Source organism: Xiphias gladius, chromosome 10 (assembly GCF_016859285.1).
Source record: "Xiphias gladius isolate SHS-SW01 ecotype Sanya breed wild chromosome 10, ASM1685928v1, whole genome shotgun sequence".
NCBI lineage: Eukaryota > Metazoa > Chordata > Actinopteri > Istiophoriformes > Xiphiidae > Xiphias > Xiphias gladius.
In genome coordinates, this window is record NC_053409.1 from 13,826,828 (window position 1) to 13,847,306 (window position 20,479).

General features: G+C 40.3%; 1 protein-coding gene across 1 annotated transcript in view; it reads right to left on the minus strand.

Annotated features, from left to right (window-relative positions):
• Positions 1-20,479, minus strand: part of ltk (leukocyte receptor tyrosine kinase) — a 57,621-nt gene that overhangs the window by 7,036 nt on the left and 30,106 nt on the right. The window contains exons 6-20 of the mRNA XM_040137336.1: positions 20,290-20,415; positions 18,421-18,570; positions 17,333-17,433; positions 17,000-17,160; positions 16,477-16,571; positions 14,286-14,357; positions 13,657-13,831; positions 12,251-12,401; positions 11,937-12,065; positions 11,470-11,626; positions 8,187-8,372; positions 7,364-7,462; positions 4,492-4,653; positions 4,214-4,324; positions 61-247 (exon numbers count right to left, since the gene is read on the minus strand). Of these exons, the coding sequence (XP_039993270.1) occupies positions 61-247; positions 4,214-4,324; positions 4,492-4,653; positions 7,364-7,462; positions 8,187-8,372; positions 11,470-11,626; positions 11,937-12,065; positions 12,251-12,401; positions 13,657-13,831; positions 14,286-14,357; positions 16,477-16,571; positions 17,000-17,160; positions 17,333-17,433; positions 18,421-18,570; positions 20,290-20,415 (2,062 nt within the window). The remainder of the gene's footprint in view (positions 1-60; positions 248-4,213; positions 4,325-4,491; positions 4,654-7,363; positions 7,463-8,186; positions 8,373-11,469; positions 11,627-11,936; positions 12,066-12,250; positions 12,402-13,656; positions 13,832-14,285; positions 14,358-16,476; positions 16,572-16,999; positions 17,161-17,332; positions 17,434-18,420; positions 18,571-20,289; positions 20,416-20,479) is intronic.

Genomic DNA, 20,479 nt, shown 5'->3' on the forward strand with positions numbered 1-20,479 from the left:
AGCACAGGGATCCAGCAGAACCTCAAAAACACTTTGACCTCGTGTCCCTGTGTGTCCCACCTGAGAAGTGTGATGTTCTTGCGCGGTACTTCCTTCAGTTCACTGAGCGAGGCGGCCTTCCCTGCAAAGCAGTAGTTGGGGTTGTAGTCCGTCATGATGGTGGAGGAGCGGATCTTGCTCAGCTTGTACTCTGGACTCTGCAGACGCCCCCTCACTGCATGCAGGTCGTTCTTTCTGCGGTACCACACTAGAGACAATGACAAGACAGAGGGACAAACAAGCTAGTTTACTTCACAGTCTAAGGAGCCCTTTTCAAAAATCATAACCCTGACAGTCACCAGGACCCCACACTTGCATACAAGTTGTAGAAGCAACTTCCTGACTATCTGCTAAAGGTAGGAGCGGTAACACAAGGAGGGGTCAAGCCGCATTCAGTGGTCAATGCTTTTCAGTGTAAAAACAGCACTCTTAGGGCCAGTGGAAAAACAGCTGTAAAAAAAGTGAGTCTATTTGTGAAAAAACTGAGTCACAGACGTTAATTTTGTCCTTAAAAAAGCACTCCAACGACATATCATTGCACCCTTATAACACTGTCCGACCTCTAATGGACAGTTTTAAAAACGGATCAAAATGGATGCAGCGAGATATCGTCTTTTTTTATTCCATGCAATGTTCTTCCTTGTCTGAAACTGGTGCCGACATTACCCACAATGCAACTGGAGAGCTGTCAGTTTGGTTTGGAGATTCAGATGTGTCATGCTAGTGGTGGCTAATGTATCATTGAGCCTCTAGCCTAAAGCAGAGAGCTGAGGAGTGGACTCCAGAGGTCTTGTAACCTCACTTTTTTCTAATTTAACACCCCCAAATTTTTTTTTGTTTTCAAACTTGTAGTCTTTATCCCCAACTGATGCTGACTCAAGTGACATCACTTGAGGTAACTTATGAAAATTCGCACAGCTCCCTCTTGAGCCACAAAAGGCTTTATCCAACTTTTTTCACTTATGCAGTCACATTCTGCAAGACGTGCACAAAGTTTGATGTGTGAAATTTGTGGAGTTCCCTTTAAAGAAGGCAAATCCTTCCATGCACAAACACGACGTTTTGTGGGAAGCATGTGGGATGTCCTCTCCTTGGTTACTGCTCCTAGACTGTCTGTGCCAGTGAGTTTGGACTCACCCGCCGTGGAGGCAGCCCACGTCCCCGATGCAGGTTGGTAGTCTGCCAGGGAGGGGGCGTTGCGTGCAGGTAAGAGGTGCCGTCGAGCCATCGCCCGGTGCAGATGCTAGGGACTCAGGGGGTTGGGATGAGGGGAAGGTTGAGATGAGGGGGGAGGAGGTGGAGGAGGAGGGGGTGGAGGAGATGGAGCGCCCAGGGAACAGACTACCTCCCTGCATGGGGGAGAGCTCATGTGAAGAGACACCGTTAACCTGAAGGGTGTATGTGTGTGTGTGTGTGTGTGTGTGCGTGTGCGTGTGTGTGCGTGTGTGTTTTGCCTTTTTTGCCCTTTTTAAAAAAAACCCTGATAAACAAGCTCCTGATATATACAACTTCTTCTTTTTTTAAAACCAAAGCAAATGTAAGGTATTGCACACTTGTCATCAGTCTTTGTCTTAGTACTTGATTTATTCACTTGCAAATTCAAACAGTTACACAGAATGCAGTTAGTGAGACGAAATACTTCATCCATTTTTCATAAAAAAGAGGTTTGCCCCAGTATGTTGTGCCTCGCTTGCACTTTGTCTAGTAATTATAGGAGTCATGCAGTTACACTCCACAGCTGTTTGTTCATCACAGCCATCTTTTCTGCAATTAATATCTGTCTGATTACCCTCTGATTACACAGAGTGAATCTATGTTTAGCTTGACCTAACCTCAAACTTTTTGCAATATTGTATCACACACTAAGATTTTCCTTCATTCTATGCTTTTTCTCTGTTCAGAACTTTGTGTCTTTTGTGACAAAAGACCAATTATCTGATGACTAATATTTGCCGGTCAGGCTGACCTTGACCTTTGCTAACCTGTTCTTTCCACTTTAATGCATTTCCTGTTTCCCATTCTTCTAAAATATGTCGGTCTTATCAATATTGTTTCCCCGAATGTCTCATCTCCTGAAAGGAAAGTGCTCCCCTACCGTTCACTTTTGACTGCCTGCATCGGCGGTAAGAACCAATTTACTACATTTTTCTCAACATATTCTGGTACCTCTACTGTTGAAAAGAAACCAATAGCGTTTTCCCAATGTGCATTTCATACATGCATTACCCACCACATCCAATATCAATATCCTGTCATATAATGGTCTGCCACTAGGACTTCATATCAAATGAAATGGAAGTAGTGTGGTTGATTTTTGGATTTATGTCATTTCATTGCCCCAGGCTTGTTGAGATATTTTGCCCTGGGGTTGGCTGGAAAACTTCTGTTACCTTTCACAGGTCTCACTGCTGATGGGAAAAACAGCTGCCCCTATAATCCATCAGCTTTCCATAAAGGAAGTTTATTTTATGTAACTGCTTTTGCCATGCCTGGTTTTCTTGTCAGTCTGTGTTTGAGCCCAGAGATCTAAAAATGTAACCAATGTTTCACAGGACGTCAGTGCTGTGCAGATTCCTCCAGAGGCCTTTACACAAGAGCGGGCGAGTCTTCCACAGTTGAACTTCACTTAGTATTCGGCCCTTTCAGTGAGGTTATTGAGAGGACAACAAAGTGAGAGAACTCGCTCTAGTCAAACACCTTCAACAGCACTTGGTGGAGGATTAGTGGGTCGACTAATATCTAAGGGTTCCCTTCCCAATTACAGTATCTGCAGCTGACGCAAAAAGGCAACAAAGGTGCAAAAAGAGTATAATTAGCTGTATAATCCCTCACTATCCTATAATACTGCAAAATGACTGCATATGTTGTTGTTAATACTGCAGACAAATAGTATTTATATAAAGTGTCTGCAGTTCATAAAACAAGGTTTAGAATATAAGTCAACATTTAAAGGTATATATATCGCATAGCAGCTTTTTAAACCCAAGTTAAATACTAATGCAACATTAGTTATGATACAACATTAATGTTATAATTCATATTAAATATTGTATTGTGGTTTTCTCTTTATCCCTCAGTTGTCTTTCTTTTTCTTTCCCAGAGTGTTATTACCACTGAGTTGTAAAATTCGAATGGCAAAAATGGGTTAATTGTTAATTCCCTAATTATTCCCATGTTAAGCAGTTTACTCATGCAAGAATCATCAGCAAAGCATTTTACATCAGGTCTGACTGTCCAGTTGTCTCAGATTACTCAAAACCTGCAGCCAATAGAGAAAATACATTCAGTTCTTCCCTCAGAAGCAGATGCTCAAACTCACCCCTCCTAAATTCTGTTAGTACAGTGCTTTCTGCTATATCTGAGACTCCTATCACAGAGAGTCAATGCCCGTGGGTTCAGATAAACTTGTGACTGTCACTGTGTGCTTCCTTAGAATGACTAAAAACTGGTCCTTTATCACACTTATCTAGTTTCTCATACTGTTCCAACCTTAATGTCTATATAATCAGGATTGTTTCTGCTTTTTCAGGGGTTTTTTTCAGCCACTGAATCATGACGCCTGACATTTACTCCTATCTAATCTCACTCATCAGAACACATCTCCAACTGAGAGAAACTTCCTAGTTAAATGCCAAGGCTTTCTGCTTGTCCTTTTTATGGCCAATCATGTATTTTTATATTAAAGTCATACATTGAATTGAGTTTACAGTACATCTCTACTGTTTCATGCTTCCATAAGAGCAATTGTTCTACTGTAGGTGCTAAATAGAAAATATAAACAATATGGTATTTAACTGCAATCACCTCCATTATCTAACTCTTTATCTGCAGTATAGTCTTGTTTAACTCTCTTTGGGCTTATTTCTACCATATTTACATACAGCCAGAGAAAGAAGAGCATCACCTGAAAGAAGTGCTTGTAATAAAAGTGTTCATACAGTATGTGCTCCCTTCATATTGTGTCAGCATCCTAAAATTCAGACCCTCATCTTTCCCAGAGCTCCTTTAATCATCCAGCGCACAGCCAGAGGAGGACACTTGAACCAACATTTATCAAAGGTGTTCCTGTTTCTGTTGTCAGTAACGTCTGGAAGCATCTGTATGTCCAGCTGCGCTCACAGCCGGTGGAAGGTGGAGGGCACAGATTGGACACAGAACTGGAGGAGTCTCTTACTGAGGATGACGCCGGCGCAGATCAGCGCGATGCCACTTGCTATTGTGGAGACCAAGACTGCCATGATCAGCGATGTCGACATCTGGCCCTGCGGAGCTGGGCCTTGAGGAGCTGCTGGGAGAGAGAGAAGAAGAGGGTCGATTAATAGGCTTCAAGGAGTGTTGTAGTTTAGATTCTTAATCTGTGGCATTTACTGTTTGAGATTAGAATGATTCACTAACACATCATGGCTATAATCCAAAAGAAACAGTACTATTTGTTTGGGGGTAATTACGCACCCACAGTACCGACACATGTAACATTGTCGCTGGCCAGGACTTCGTCCTCATCGCAGAGACAGAGGACAAGGTGAGTGTCTTCATCGCGCTTGCAGCTCTGCGTCTGACAGTGGCTGCAGTTCAGCTGAACCTTGATATCACACTCCCCATGACTCTCCATCGCTAGACAGAGCAATGTATACACACGTAAACACATGCACGCAACAAAACACAAACACCAGACACAAACTATTTGTTTGAGAGGGAGATTATTAAATTTGCAGGATACTCCAACGACGTCGGGTGATATTCTATAAGTTCCCTTTTGTCAGCAAATCCCATGAAAAACCAAAACCAACAATAAATTGATCCGACTAATGAGTGTTGTCTGGGCAGCCAAAGTCTGAAATAACTTTTTACTCTGGGCCAAAGAATTTAATTGTTGTCCAAAAACAGTGAGCCACACATTTGCACTGGCTGACATATTTGTTTTATTGTGTGGAGCATGGGCACTGTACTTTATTGTGAGTCAGTCTCACATATATCCCAAACAATTTTGTGTAAATTTGTGTAAGATTGTTCTGTAATACAATTAAATACCATTATTGGATCAACATTTTAGTCTACGTTATAGATAAGGCTATAATTTGATACGGTATTACGTTATTAGGGTACTTTAAATTCCAGACTAAACAGTGCACCATTGTTTGTTGATACAAATTATGAATGGGAGGAGAAGTAGGCTTATACCATGCGTGTCAAACATTTAACCTCATCCCTCAGTTAAAGATAAGATGTTTTAACTACATTACAGAAAAACATTTTTTGATTACATCTCCTTTTTTCAGACCACGCTTTGGCTGTGTTTCATGTCGCAGAGGCAGTTGTTGTGTTTGAAAGCGATGACTGGCAGCACACGCAGCAGCAACAACAGCGTCTTTGACATGAGAATGGAAGTCTGTCTGTTTGTGCCGAAGGCAACAGGCTCCATGAGGCTGTGAATTAGTCTATTGCCTTCCTGTCCCTCCCACTGAATAATGAGAAGCAGATGGCTGGTAGTATCACAAAAAAAAAAAAAAAAAAAATAGGAAGAAAAAACACACCACTTCATGTGTGTGGTGTGTATGTGGGCCTAAGTGTTCAGACCTAAACAGGTTCACAGGTACAAGCACATATAAACACACTCACACACAAAGAGGGTGTACCCTGAGGCACTCGCTGGATCAATAGCTCGGAGAACTAAGTGAAGCCCAGGAGCTCAGCATTTAACCTGCACACCAACAGTGTCCCTGTGCTTTGGGATCAGACAGATGTTTAATGCTATCTGTTAGGGAGTGACTCAAGCAATTATGCAACTATATGTTATGTTACTCTACACGTCCTTGAGTTTCGATATTAACACTGCAAAAATAAAATCTAGGGTGGCGTTTTAATTTACAGGACATCTGTTCATTGAGCCTGTAGCTTTTCAGCCAATCTGCATGTTTAATAAAATTACACACCAAGCACAGTAATTTTTAATTTAATTTCTTTTTTCCTATCAAAGTAATTTTTTGACTTAGTCTTTATTTGCCAATATTGTTCACATTAGTTTCTGTTATTCATTTTATTATCATTTTATGTTCTATTTCCTATTCATTGATCTTTGTTTTTTTTTTTTAATTTGAATTGTTGCTAAGAAACTTGTAGCAGTGTTTCCACCATGCTGCCTGTCACCACTAAGCTGCTTTATCCATGTGATTTACACCTGTATTCTATTTTTTTCTAGTCTTGTATATTCTATTCTGTTCTAGTTTGATTACAAAATGATCCTCACTCAAGTTAGCTTGCTAGCCTTCCCCAGTTTTTTCACTCGTATCTCATGGTCTTCACCGCAGGGTTTACTCTCTATTCGTTTTTCCTCTATTCTATTCTAGTTTCACAAAACAATCTTGACTCAATGTACACTTACTGGCTTTTATGTTTTTCTTTAGTGAATGGAATCAGCAGACATGGTTTACTCTGTTCTTTTCTGTTTCACTCTACTCCACTATATTTTACTCAACACAACTCAGCTCTACTCTGTTCTACTTTGACAAAATACTATTAACTCAATGTCCACTTATTAGCTTTGTCCACTGCATTACGTTGTCTTCACTTGCAAAGTTTGTTCTCTGTTCTTTACTAATCTAATCTACTGTGTTTGACTCTACAATACTATGCTCATGTTTGACAAGATAATTTTAACTCAATGTCCTCTTCATTCCTTTTCCTAGTGCTTTCAGTTGCATCTCACAGTCTTCATCTGCAGATGGTGTTTTCTCTCGTTGCCCTCTATTTATGTATTTCTAGTCTGTCCGAAAAAATCTTAACTTGAGGTCCACTTACTAGCTTTTTCTGAGCCGCATCTCATGGCCTTTGTCAGTGAATGGTGTTTGCTTTCTGTTCTATTCAGTTCTATTTTATTTTTTCTCTTTTTCTCAACAAAAAATTCTCGACAAGATCCATTTACTAGGTCTTTCAGCCACATCTCACAGTCTGCATCAGCTCTCTATTCTAGTCTATTCTATTCTAGCTTCACCCACACAGACACACATGCACAAAAACAACGACGATTTACTAGCTTTTTCCACAACTTTCAACTGCATCTCGTGAGTTTGCTCTCTATTCTATTCGTTTCGATTCTAGTTTGAGCCAAAAAAAACAAAACAAACAAAAAAAAACTTCTAGGCTACTTACTAGCTATCCTGGGGCTTTCATCCACATCATAGGTTTTCAACAGCAAATGGACTATCTATTAATCTCTACTCTACCTTACACTACTCTACTTTCGTCTGAACTAGTCCTCATCTTTATCACCATCACTGTCTTTATATAATTATGATATGATGTGGTGTGTCGGACTGAGTCTCACCTGCCAGAGGCTGCAGAAAAATCTCTCCCATTGGATGAACGAATGAGACTCCATTCTGACCATCGGCTGTGATGTCGTCCGACAGTGCTGCGTCACCCCCTGTCACACAATTCATGTTGTTAACTCTCTTATCAGTCAGTATTACAAATCACAACAACACCTTTCTGATCCTATTATGACAGTTTTAGCTTGTCAGGGTGTTTGCTATATACTTGTCAGTTTCTCACCACTCTTGACAGTTTCCTCTTGACAAAAAAAACACCATGTTGCTTAACATATTCTATTTCTACCCTGGTGACAGAAAGTCGAAAGACACAAAATAGTGACTACGTTGAGAGTGATCTAACAATTAACCTGCTCCATCCTGCTGGTTCTGGCAGTCTGTCATGTCACTCAAGCACAGAAATGACATGAACATAATTTGACATAAACAAAAAGAAAATGTAGAATTATGATATATGATTATCATAGCAAACTAAAAACACTATCTAATGGCACTGTGTGGTAGTCCTTGACATTACTTGTGACACTGCAACATTGTACATGAATATGACAGTGACACACTGCAAAATGTTTTTCAGTTGAAATTGTGTAATAGGAGTCAACTTTTGAGGGCAGCCTGAAGAATAAATTATACTTCAGAATGAAACACAGACTGGTAAATCTTTTAAGAGAGAATGGTGACTATTCTTCTTTAGTTTAGCGGGGCGTCTGCATTGAAATGACAAGTGAGAGCAAGGCAGATGAAAAGAACAGACATAAAAGTGATCTGGGTTTTTAGTGCAGGGGTAGAAAATGGTAAAGCAGCACGAAATACTATTACCTCTGTACCCTCCCCCGCCACCTCCGGCTGTGCAGGCCCCACCTCCACCTCCAAAACCCCCAAAGGTGGACCAGCTAAGCTTGGACTGGGCCAGTGGACATGATGCCCCCCCCTCTGCACCCTCCACCAGAGACTTGCCGGCTCTCAGGTGAGGACTCGGATTGTCTTTCCAGCCTCCACCTCCACCTTCAGGGAAACAAACATAAACACAAAATTATACACTATTAAATCCAACATTAAAAGCCTCTGGGGTCATCCACTGCATTCTTGTAAAAATGTGGGATTGAAAACATGGGTAGATTGAAAACACGGCTAGTTCCTGTGTTCGATAGCTGCAGCAAAGAGACTGGGCGACTGAGAAAGAAGGAAGCCTGAGTTCCCACTGAGGAACGTATTTAATGGCTGCTGTCGAAGCTAATTTACAGGTTTATAGTGTCGCTGCAATGTGCATAAGACACCGGGTAATGTTATAGGGGTACTCCAGTGATTTAGTATTGCACTTTCATAAAGTCAGGGGACTCACAACAGGGGTGTTAAAAATGGTCCAAATAAGTGCAGGCTTAGTTACCAGTATGGGTCAAGTTCTAAAAACACTGGCTTTCTGTCATAAATTTGTAGATGCAAAGGCCCAATACCTGGTTGATGTTACTTGAGCAATTTTCTCAAACTTGACAAATGTCCCTCGAGAGCCACCAAAGACATAATACAATTATTTTCATGGGCTGATTATTACACCAAATGATTAGTGAACAGATTTTGATGTATAAATGTCTGAGAGGTTTTTGGTAGCCTTGGGCAGCTGTGTTCACTTTATCATTTACAATGATAGGACCAAACTCAGCCAACAGTCACCTGCTGGGCTGTTGCAGAGCATCTGTTGCCGACCATTGCCAGCCATTTCTGCTATACATCTAGCTGCTTTGGCTCTAGTCGTCTCTTACTGGCGGCCAAAGAGCTGTCTGAGCACGATAAATTATCAGCAGAGGCATTCAGTGAGAGAGAGCTGTCTGACTGGGTGGTTGGCCGGCAAATCAGTCGCTGCTTGGAGTGTCAAGGTCCAGAGAGAAGTCTCAAGACGGCAAGGTTTTCCAAGAAAAGAGCTCAGTCTTGTTGAGACTACATTTGACATCCAGCTGGAGATTTGAGTGAAGCAAGCAGACACACACAGCATGGAAATACGTGTAGACTGTCTGAGATTTGTTTCTGTTGACAGGCAGCTGCTGGGCAGAAATGAGAGTGTCAACAGGAAGGCTTCAGCCATTCAATCTCTCAAAAAAAGATAAACAAGCACACAGGTTTTTGCTACTTTTGCCTTTTGTTTGACAGAATACAACATCCTAAAACTTTCCACCCATCCAATTATACATATTGTTGCTGACAGCCAAACACTATTGTACTTGCATTGTAGCTTTTTTCAATATTATACATAAGGCTGAATTTACATAGTGTCTCCTATTTTGTCACAGTTTTGTGAAAGCTGTGCGTTGGAAAGTGATTTAGTACAGACCGAGAAGAGCAGCTAGGACTGGTGGATGTCCACCACAATGCAGTGATGAAGAGAGAAATCCTTCAGCAATGAACGATAATTTTGTTGAAATAAGTTGATTGGTTCAATCATCAACAGATATATGGCGATGAGCAGATAAAAGCATGAATCACACATGTCCGGCAAGAGTTCATAAGCCTTTGTAAATTTTGCTAAATCTTTAAATGCGATCTTTCGATCTGTGATAATGATATATACTGTATATCTAGAGCTGCAGCTCTAGTCTCAGGCGATGGGAGGACGACAAGTTTTAACATTGCCAGAGACAGTTCAAATAGCAAACACACAGCTCACAAGCACACACACCTCTTGCGCACACTACTAAGAGCTACATATCTCCTCTGACACTCAGATCTTTATCTAAACAATCCCACAGAAGTTTCAATAAGAAAAGCTGATAGATGGTCTGAGTTAAGACTCTGCTGGTCTGGGGGATTTACTGAGAACGTTTCAGCAGGCGTTTCCAGGAGCAAAGAGAGCCTCTGCCATATATGTCCTGCTTCAAAAGTCAAGAAAGTAAAAAAAAGTAAAAATACGATCTAGATAGACCTCATTATCCACAGGCCAAACACACCCTGCTGTGTAAGAGCACATAGAGTACACATACATGCCAACGCATGCTGCTTTGGGTGTGTGTATACAGAACAAATGGTTTTAATGCAACCTTTTAGAGAAACGAAAAATGTGCTTTCGATATCACACAACAATTTGAATTCAGTTTCAAAAAGAAAAGCCTGCTGTCATCTAAGGGTTATAGCTTTTCAGCACTTGAGAAGAAAGCACATTCTCCAGACACTTAAGCACTCTGATCATAAAGTACAGTCCTGAGTCTGCAGCCAGCCTTCAAAATCCTCAGGAATAATAAGCACTGGTGTTAATTTTATATATAATTTATACTGTGTAATGTTTCTCTTCTTGTTCTTGTGTTGTCCCTATACCATAATGTGTCACTAAATAGCTGAACGAATTCAGAAGTTTTCTATCATTAAGTCACAATGATTTTTGGGGGGTTTACAAGTTGAAAAGCTTTTCTGAAAAAACAAATTTGTCATCATCTTTGAAATCTATTTTTTTTTTTTCAAAATTTTAAATTATTGGTGATCATGAGGCATATTCCATTACAAAACCCAGTAAAATGTCATTAAACTAAACACAGCATTTAGTGTCTACATATATTTAGGGGCCATCGAAAAAACCCAAAGAAACTGGGGTACCCTGTTGGCCTAGGGGTTTAAAGCATTTAACAACATTCCTGGTTCAAGTGCAGCTGGGACCTATGCTGCATGTTTCCAATGTCTTATGTGCCTTCATTTTCTAACATCTCTTCACTGTCAGCTATCTAATAAAGCCATAAAATGCCCTACAAATACTTTTTACAGCTGACAAGAACAACGGTCTCTTTATTCCAAATGACTTACAGACCTCATTATAACATTTTTTTAATCGAAACTGCTTTCAATCAAACAAATAGTCCCTATGAGGACTGTTGACTATGTATTCGTTGGATTATCCAGAATCAATAACAATGATTTCAGAGAGAGATATTGCAATGGTGTGACAATAACAAACAAAAAAGTGGAGGGAGTAATCTCAAAGACCTATATCATAAAACCTGGGCATAATGAACTGAAACTATCTTCATGGGTAGACACCATTACAGGTAATTGAGTGATTCAGTGAACCACACCTTTATATAAAAATTCTGTATTTGTAGTAGGATAAGTGATATTAATGCACCTGCAGCGCCTGTTCGACCATTGGTACTGGGACGTATGGTGCTGTTTTCATACTGCTCCAGTGGTATCTGGTCCAGACTGGACTCCGGGTCCTCCAGGTAGGCATTTCCTCCTCCACCAGCTGCAATCAGCAAGGGAATCAGCTCGCCACTCTCCATCTGCCAAGACAGTAGCTATCATTTGTTTGGGACCTCTTCAACTATGTACGAGTTAGAAAATTGAACATGACCCAGGAAACCTCCATTTAATTACAGATGGGAGATCATAGCAAAAGTGGCAAGTGATTGAGTGTATGTTCAGTCTATATTTAAACCTGTGGGTTACAGTGTGACATGCTGCTGAGTCGTTTGAATATGTCTGCAGATATATTTGATGCCTTTTAGCACATACACTTAATCTGCACAAAGCATCAAACAAACCCACAAACAGACGCAAAATATTTAAGCAACACAAAGTATCTTCTGTCACCTTAAAGATGTAGGTTGCTCCCCCTCCACCACCTCCTCCTCCAGCCCACTCTGCACCAGCCTCTCCCCTGAGGTCTTCTTCAATCACTGACCACTCTCCCAGGCAGATCTTCTGAGTGTGGGAATTTCTCTACACCAAGGGCGAGAAGGAGATTCAAGATCCAGAGAAAGAAGGAGTCTTCACAAAAGTATGAATTCATTAGGCGGGAATTTTTTTTTATCTAGGTCACTCTCTCTCTGGCAAAAGATATCCCAGTGGGACATTGTGCACGTCAACGAATGCTCCATGCCTGACTTCACTCTCATCCTACTCACCCCCGGGCATGCGTCCTCTCCCTGGTGGCCCACCAAGATGTAAAGTACGTCTCCCTTCTCCAGAGGAAATATGGCAGAAATGAAGACCCCGTGGTTGCGTTTGTTGTGGTTTTTGGCTCCTTTCCCTCCTGCAGCCCCGTAGGCAGAAATCCTGGGAGAGATCATTGAAACACAACAGGATTAAATGCTGCAAAATAAATTGCTTTCTGGCTCAGGCTCCAGAGTGTATATCGTACTAGATAGATAGACTGCAGTACAATTGAGCAAACTGCTATAGATGTCTGTCATAATACACCAACCAGGAAACAAAGCCACCTGCCACTTTATCATGATTTCCTCTTACAACCAGACACTGTGTTAATATTGATAGAAAGTACATCTGTGATTCAGCAACCTGTAAATCTTTTGATAAGTCCTGCCATTTTTCTGTTGACTCATCTCATGTCAAGAGTGTGATAATGAGGTCCCATGACTGGCTGTGCAAAGACAATCAAATAGCTTGAAATCTTGATCTGGCAGGACAACAATCAGTTACACAGAGCATGGCCAGAACAATTTATTCCCTGAACACACAGTCACACCTCTAAATTGTTGCATAGCTGGGCTCTCTGAGTCACACAACAATGTTAACACGATGACCGTTACATCTTCAGTGACAAAGCTCTTAAAAATAAACTAAGTAAAGAAGTGTAAACACCATTGGAACTCTTTCTGTTTACATAAAACCTGTGAAATCCTGCATTACAGGAATCACATCTTTTTCAGGACAAGACTGGCTATATTTTATATTTTAGTTATTGTCAACAAATACTGTGAAAAGACCAAAACCAACTGTCCATGTCCGAATACTTTGACTTCCCTTCACTGTCTGTGCTCTCAACCTCAAGCACTCAAGCCATTAGCTCTTACTGAAGACATAAATCTTCAAAAAAATCACGTCACAAACACATTTACTTGCCTTTTTAAAAAAAAGGCTAAATCATTTCCTAAAACAGATGGGCACTATAGTTTTTAGCAATCATTACTCAAACAGTAGCAAATGGAGCATTTGTCTGGCACTGTTTTCAGCTGCAGATTTGACACATTAGTGAATATCAAGGACAGCAAGACAGTGCATGTAGACTGGCTATAAAATAAACCAGAGTGACCATGTCAAGCAGTGCAACATTGTGGCTCATTTATGTGTTTTTCACAGTTTTTAGACAACAATAAAAGTCTAAAGCACCGACTGCATAGTCAGTACTTGTTAGTATGTTCAGTTAATTGTTGGGTGTGGTCTTTTCATGGGATTTTGTGGGAAAGTAAAAAACATATCATCAACTGACCAGTTTGTGACTGACTTTAGAGAAACCTTCATCTTGACATTCAGATACTTGAGCACCAAAACAATCCCCTATACCACTCACAGATATCTGTTGGTAGCAGGTACCCTCCAAATTTGGACTCCTTTCAATGGGTCTTCCTTCCCCACAGTAACACTGACATTTTTGTTCCTGTAGGTACTGTCACACTGGGCCTGGGTCGGGCCGTGGGGACCGCTGGCACCGCATGAGTTAAACCACCACGTCATCAGAGAAACCTCTAGAAAAGTGGAGACCAAGAAAAGAAAACACTGACATGAGCTGGTGGGAGACTGTAGAACTGTTGAGTGAATGGGTACATGTAGGTGCTGTATATTCACTTCGAAAAAAACAGGACAAAAACACTAGAAGAAATGCAAAGAAATACGTGACACTAAGCTAAACTGTTGAACATTGAAAGACAGAAGTGCACATATGGCTTAACATCTAGGAGAGTCACTGGAGATTTCAATAGCCACTTGGTATGTGAATGCTGAACTGAAGAATGGATTAAACGCTTCTGGTCAATTGATGCGGTAGATAAAGCTTCAAGCATCAAGAGAAATTGTGAGTATACAATCCTCCACCTGGTATGTAAATTCTGCATACAGAATGGATTAAAAATGACACAGTAGACCGAGGACACTTCAGAAATACACAAGGTATCCAAGGTGACAGCTGGAGCTGCACACTACCTGAGGCAGAGGGCTCTGGAAGGGGGCTTAAGATATCCTCCAAGCCCATCATGGGCAGCAGAGAGTTGAGATCTGGGGAGAGGGGCAGCCAAGGTAGAGAAAGTTGGGAGCAAAGAGAGAAAAGGAGTCACAGTCACCCATCTGCATTTCACTTGAAATTATATTCAGACAGAAAGGACATGGACCAAAGGAAATGAGAATAATTCAAGGAAGGGTATTATGGATGAACATAGAGACTAATATATAAAACTAATCCCTCTGCAGGAAGACATCATGAATTATTGGTGGTTTCACTCAATGAGGTTTTTGTAAAACGTAAAGGTTTTACAGGATAGTGTAGTTCAATTTTGCCAAACCCTGGACCAGCAGTCCAGTGTGCTGTGTTTTTGCCAGGCCCTTCCCTAAAAACAATCCATGACCTTTCTTAAGCAATGACAAGCTCAGCAGTCTAGTCTCAACATCAAAAAAAGCATGCAAGTCTCTTAAGCATGACAAGATCCCAGCACAGAGTGAGGTCATAAATGTAATAGGGAGAAACATTAAGCTGAGTTATGGCTTGCTAAAGTTACTCTGGGACCCTGAATTGACCCTGATATCAGTTAGAAAATATTCCAGTCTTGCCCAGTTGGATCTGAGCAACGTCACTGTGCCTCCCCGGAGGTTTTAAACCATTTATTATTATCCGTTTAATCCTATGCAGGGAAGTCACATTTCCAATTTTTGCATCTACTGTAGTAACACACTAGAGGGTAAAATTCATCTTGGACCATTTAAATGAAGCAGAAAGAGGTTTTAAAAAAGTCATCTCACATGACAGTGAGAATAAAAAACAACACTAACACATGACTGCTGGCTCACACTCATATTGCGGTATTGCATAAGCACCGAGGAATTAAATACTGGTTACCCTTACGTCCCAAGCAATCATAGAAATGGCATCCAACAAATCACTGAAGGCCACTGCAGCTCAGAGCAAGAGACAGCAGTTATCAGTTAGTCTCGACAGTCAGTCCAAACAGCTTGGAGGACTCTATGTGCTCCTTTGCTCTCCGGTTAAACCAGTGAGAGTTTGATTCCATCTGGTTTACAGATCATTTTAAAAACAAAGAGAAAAGAGAAACCACTACTACATATTACACACAAATAACCATATGGAATTTTAGCTCTTGTCACTGGGCTGTACCATTTTGACAAAAAAGTACAGGGACTTTGAGCAACTTTGTGGCCTTTTTAAACATCCAAATATGAAAATCCTTTGTTTTGTAATCAACATGTTAATTCATAGGATCAAACCATAAATCTCTACTGGTTCAAAATCGCATGTCGGCAATGGTAAGCATGCAGTTTATGTCAAAAACTCCAGTGAATTTCTCATGTAAACAGTATACAGAGCCGAAGTGCACCTTGAAGAACCGCGGTCCGCCTTAAAAGTTTAATTTTAGTTACTATCTTTGGGTTCAGAGTAATACAGACCAAGTGCTAGCAGAAGGTTCTTTCTGCCAAAAAAGAAGAACAAAACTCTTTACGGTGGAAATCTATCCTCCTCAAGGAAAGAAAGACAGTCTTTGGACATATTACTTTGGAACAGCCTGGCTTTTAAGCGAGTCTAAGTAACTTTTCCTGAACAGCACCCTCTGCGGCCACAAGTGACAACTAAGGAAAAATAGGAAACAAAAGTTTTTCTAGCTTCTCTTGAGTTAGTCACGTGGGACCAAAAGTAGGCAACATAAAACGTCTTCAGTCCAGCGAGTAACAGTGTTTAATGTTGCAAGCACTGAATCACTTTGAAGCAGCTGTGATTCAAGTGGTTAATTCGTTTGAAATGCCTGGTGTATTCACTGCTCCCATCCTTTATACTAGCCACCGAAATAAGACTGTAGAGGCACAGAATAGAAATTACTTATAAATTCCATTCGTCTTTTCAAAAGTTACACTGGCTCACTTTGCGAAAGATAACCTACGCTTTCCCTGAGGAGACGGCCAAGAAGTTCAGAAGCTTTTGATTTGCTGATGGTCTTGAATTTGCAATACAACAGTTCGCAATCCAATAATGTTAATTTGAATTAGTTTTCTCATTATCATTATTATTATTACATTATCATGATTATACCGTGCAATGGACCATGGTTAAATGGTGCCAATGCTGTTACAGTCTGTAGCATTTCATGTTGGCATGTTAGCAACAGCTGACCTGTACTGAAGCAGGTTGCTCCAATTGCAATTTCATCAAGAGCGACATCAGCATTGGAGCCTGGTCCCCACACAGCTGTCACCTTCACATGGAACCTAGAGCAAAACACATACAATTTGTGTATTTAGACATTTATTATTTTTGTCTTTATGTGAAAGACAGCAGGATCCCAGTATTTAAAATGAGTACAAATTGTTTAGATGAGGGCAGCAATTTTCCTCTTTCTCATCATCAAAGTATGTACTCATCCTCAACCTCATCACAACCATTGTAAAATTGTAATGATACTTCTGCTTCAGAAAAGCTTTTGTTTTGACACATAAAATAAAGGAAATGGAAACATTACTGAGCCTGGAGTGAAAGAACTTCTGTTTTTAAATGACAGTGAGGAAAAAGAATTGAGTAAAGTTGAATAAAGGAGGTAATGTTTATACACAAGAAACAATGACTGATTCTTTTACTGTAGCACTTCAGTGTTACATAATCATCTGCTCTGCTATCCTTTTGTTTTCGTATTGCATACCAATGATGAATGCCAGTCAACTGCAGGGCAATATCTTCCCAGTCGTCTGCCCGCTGATCATTTCTCTCCCAGACTAGTGGTGAGGTGGTGGTCCCATTCTCCTCTATGGCCACCAACAACGAACCGTTAAAGTCCCCATGAATATACAGCGAGAAGCGCATCTGCACAACCAGATCGACAGAAGAGCAGAAAAAGGTTTAGCTGATCTTATGAGTTTCATCATAAAAAAAGTGATCTTTATGAGTCTCAGAAGCCAACAGTCTCAAAAGGACAGGAGGAACAAAAACACTTCAATTGAATAATCTAACCACTGTATCAGTCTAAATAACTGACCTGACAGGCAGTGGTAGAGACTGGAGGAGGGAAAGCAGAGCTCTGAATGGACGCCTCTCGAAGGGAATTACTCTCTCTTACCTGCAGAAACAAGAAGTGCCCTGGGGGCGCACAACAAATATGACACAGCAGAAAACAAGGTCGTGAAAAAAATGGGCTTTAAAATAATGAAGGTCTGAGAATACAGTAATTGTTTGAAAAGTTTTTGTTGTATTTTTTAAAGATATACAATTGAACTTATTGATGGATAAGAACGAGTAGCCTATAAATGAACTAGAGTTACCACCTCACGGTTGTATGCCTCCGCCAACCAGTCAAGCTGTAGTTTACCTCCATGTCTGTCCAGACTCATTTAATATACGTATTGACGACTTTGATGGAATTTAATAAAAGGTTTTAAGTGTATTTTATCATTATGATTAGCATATGACTTCTTGAATTATGGCTGAAAACGTGTTTTGTGAGGTCACAGTGACGTAGACCTTTGATCACCAAATTATAATCAGTTCATCGTTGAGACTAAGTGGATGAAATTTGAAGAAATTGCCTCAAGGCGTTCATGAGATATTTTGACTTTTCTATGTTACGTTTAAGAGAATGCGATAGACGGACATACAACCTGAAGACATAATGCCTCTGGCCACGGCTGTAACCGGTGCAGAGGCTTGAAAAATACCCAGAAGAATGAAAGCAGTTAATAGCGCTGGGTTAAATATAAACGCCCTTTGAGCTCTGTTAGCACAAATGTGTTCTGCAGCTGAATTTAAATGATCCATATGAACTCTTCAAGGTCACGTGCTTTAACTTCATATGGTAGTAATCTCACAAGGCGCTCCTATCATTAGCTGGGTCTAGAAGAAACAAGAAATGAAAATCCTGTTCGAGACAAAAGAAGACTGATTTCTTGACACCAAGCAGTTTGAGATTTGTGGACAGACTTCCATCTCTCCAGAACACAATAATTCATTATAAAGTGAAGAAATTCACCAGAGGGCTAGTAATAAAATCAGAGAAGGATTTCACACACACAGACACACACACACACACACACACACACACACACACACACACACACACACGCAGCCAACCTGGTGTACTCTGGAGTGTGACACCTTGCATGTCTTCTTTTTCCAGAAGCTCATCTCCAGCAACCCTGCTCCAGGTCGAGTGCTTGTTGGACACAGACCAACCACATGTATCCTGTTCAAATGAACAGTATGAGCCAAATGGAAGACCACCTGTGGAGGAGGTAGACTGTTACCATATTTCACTAAAACAGACATCACAGCTACTAAAAAGTCCAAATTTCCCCCTTGAATCCTCTTTTCCCAAAGCAAGAATCACATTGTGGAGAAATCGCCTTAGCACATACGCTACGCTTGAGGGGGCATCAGATTTCTTGATGTGAAAATGTGTTAGTCTGTGTGCTTGTGCATGTTTCATTTAATCTCCGTGTCTCATACTGTCTGTAGTCTACAAGCAATGCCAGCTCCATACTCAACACACAGCGATTGGCATCAATCTTTTCATCTCGCTCATCACCATATTTCCCAAAATAAACTTTTAATTTAATCACCTTTTTCTGAGATGGCATGTTTTTGTAATCTGCACACCAAATATACAATTGCCTTTGCTTTTTTTTGGTTTTGATTTTTCTTCTTACTTTTTTGATTAGGTTTTATAAACTTGACATATATTCAAACAGAATAAATACAATGGGAAAAAAATTCCTTTAATCACATAATGTAGATGTAAATACGATACATGTTAAGAGACATGTTATCAAAGAGCTGGGCTACTCCCTCCTTTTTAGAGTCTTTGTCCTTAGCTAGACTAAATATGTTGTCTATCTAACCATTGGACTAAAATATCTTTTTATCTGATCTTGAGTAAAATGACAAAAAAGTCATTTTTAAAATGTCAGAGTGTCCCTGTAGGAAAGTATTTTATGAGGACTTATACGGGATAGATTTTACTCGTAGGCAATTGCAAAAATTGCCCCACCACCGTGACCTAGCTCCTTTCCCTGGGGATCCACAACTCATGGACTCTAAATAGCCCTGACTTCATTGATTTCATTACTGGCTGAGGTGAGGCCTTTTGGTTCTCAGTGTGGTGAAGTGTTTTTCTTCGCGCTAAATGACTGATGGTTTCAAAGAGAAGGAAGAAGCTTGTTATATTTCAGACTATGAAGTGGGAGGAAATACAAGGTATTGATTGACTTTCTGAAAACGCAATTTTTTAATGCATATTATTCAAATCTGGGATTTCAAAACATTAACAGATCCACAAAGGGTATATACAAATGTACATACATACATATCATAATAAATGATCGAATATCTTATTTTTAGACATTTTAAAGGCATGATTTTAAGATGAAAATGGAAAAAAAGGCCAAAATATCAAATTCCTAACACTACAATAAAATAATATAAGACTGGCTTATGCAAATTATCCAAGGACAGAAGCAGCACTCAGGCTTCACAAAAGTGTCCATATAATAGTGACTCTCTGCACTTTAAATATATTGTATAGAGTCCCATGGAATGATCTGGTACCTCCAGTAGAAGGATTAACAATCGATCATGGATTTAAACTTAAATACAGCTAATTCAAATGGATTACAACCTGCCAATAGCTCCACTTTCTGCTTTAGAACCGCTGCAGAGTTTGCTGGCCTCACTTAACTCTCCCCCCACAAGCACACAAACTTAAGCACCCACACATACACATCTTTTGCTTTTCGTATTGTTTTCATACTCCAACTCTCAGAATTAGTCCAATGGTGCAGATCAAATCAAATTAAAAGTTATTCATCGTCGTACAAGGCGAAACCTCTCAATCCAGCTACAAAAGTGCCTTTTCACCGATAACTAATAGAAATTCAAGACCAGGAAGATCACTCAAAGCAATTCTGCATCCTGTGATTTTATTAAGAAAAAACAAAACCTCACCACAGATGAAGCCCTCATCCTCTCCAAACGGACAGTCAGTGTGGAAGTTACACACTTGGCTTGGGTCGATGCAGACTTCTGAATTTACACAGTAGAAAGATTCTCCACAAACCGCATCCTGGTGCTCTGCATCCCAGCAACCACACAACAGTTACACAGTAGTACAATACTGTAATCACACGGTGTCTAT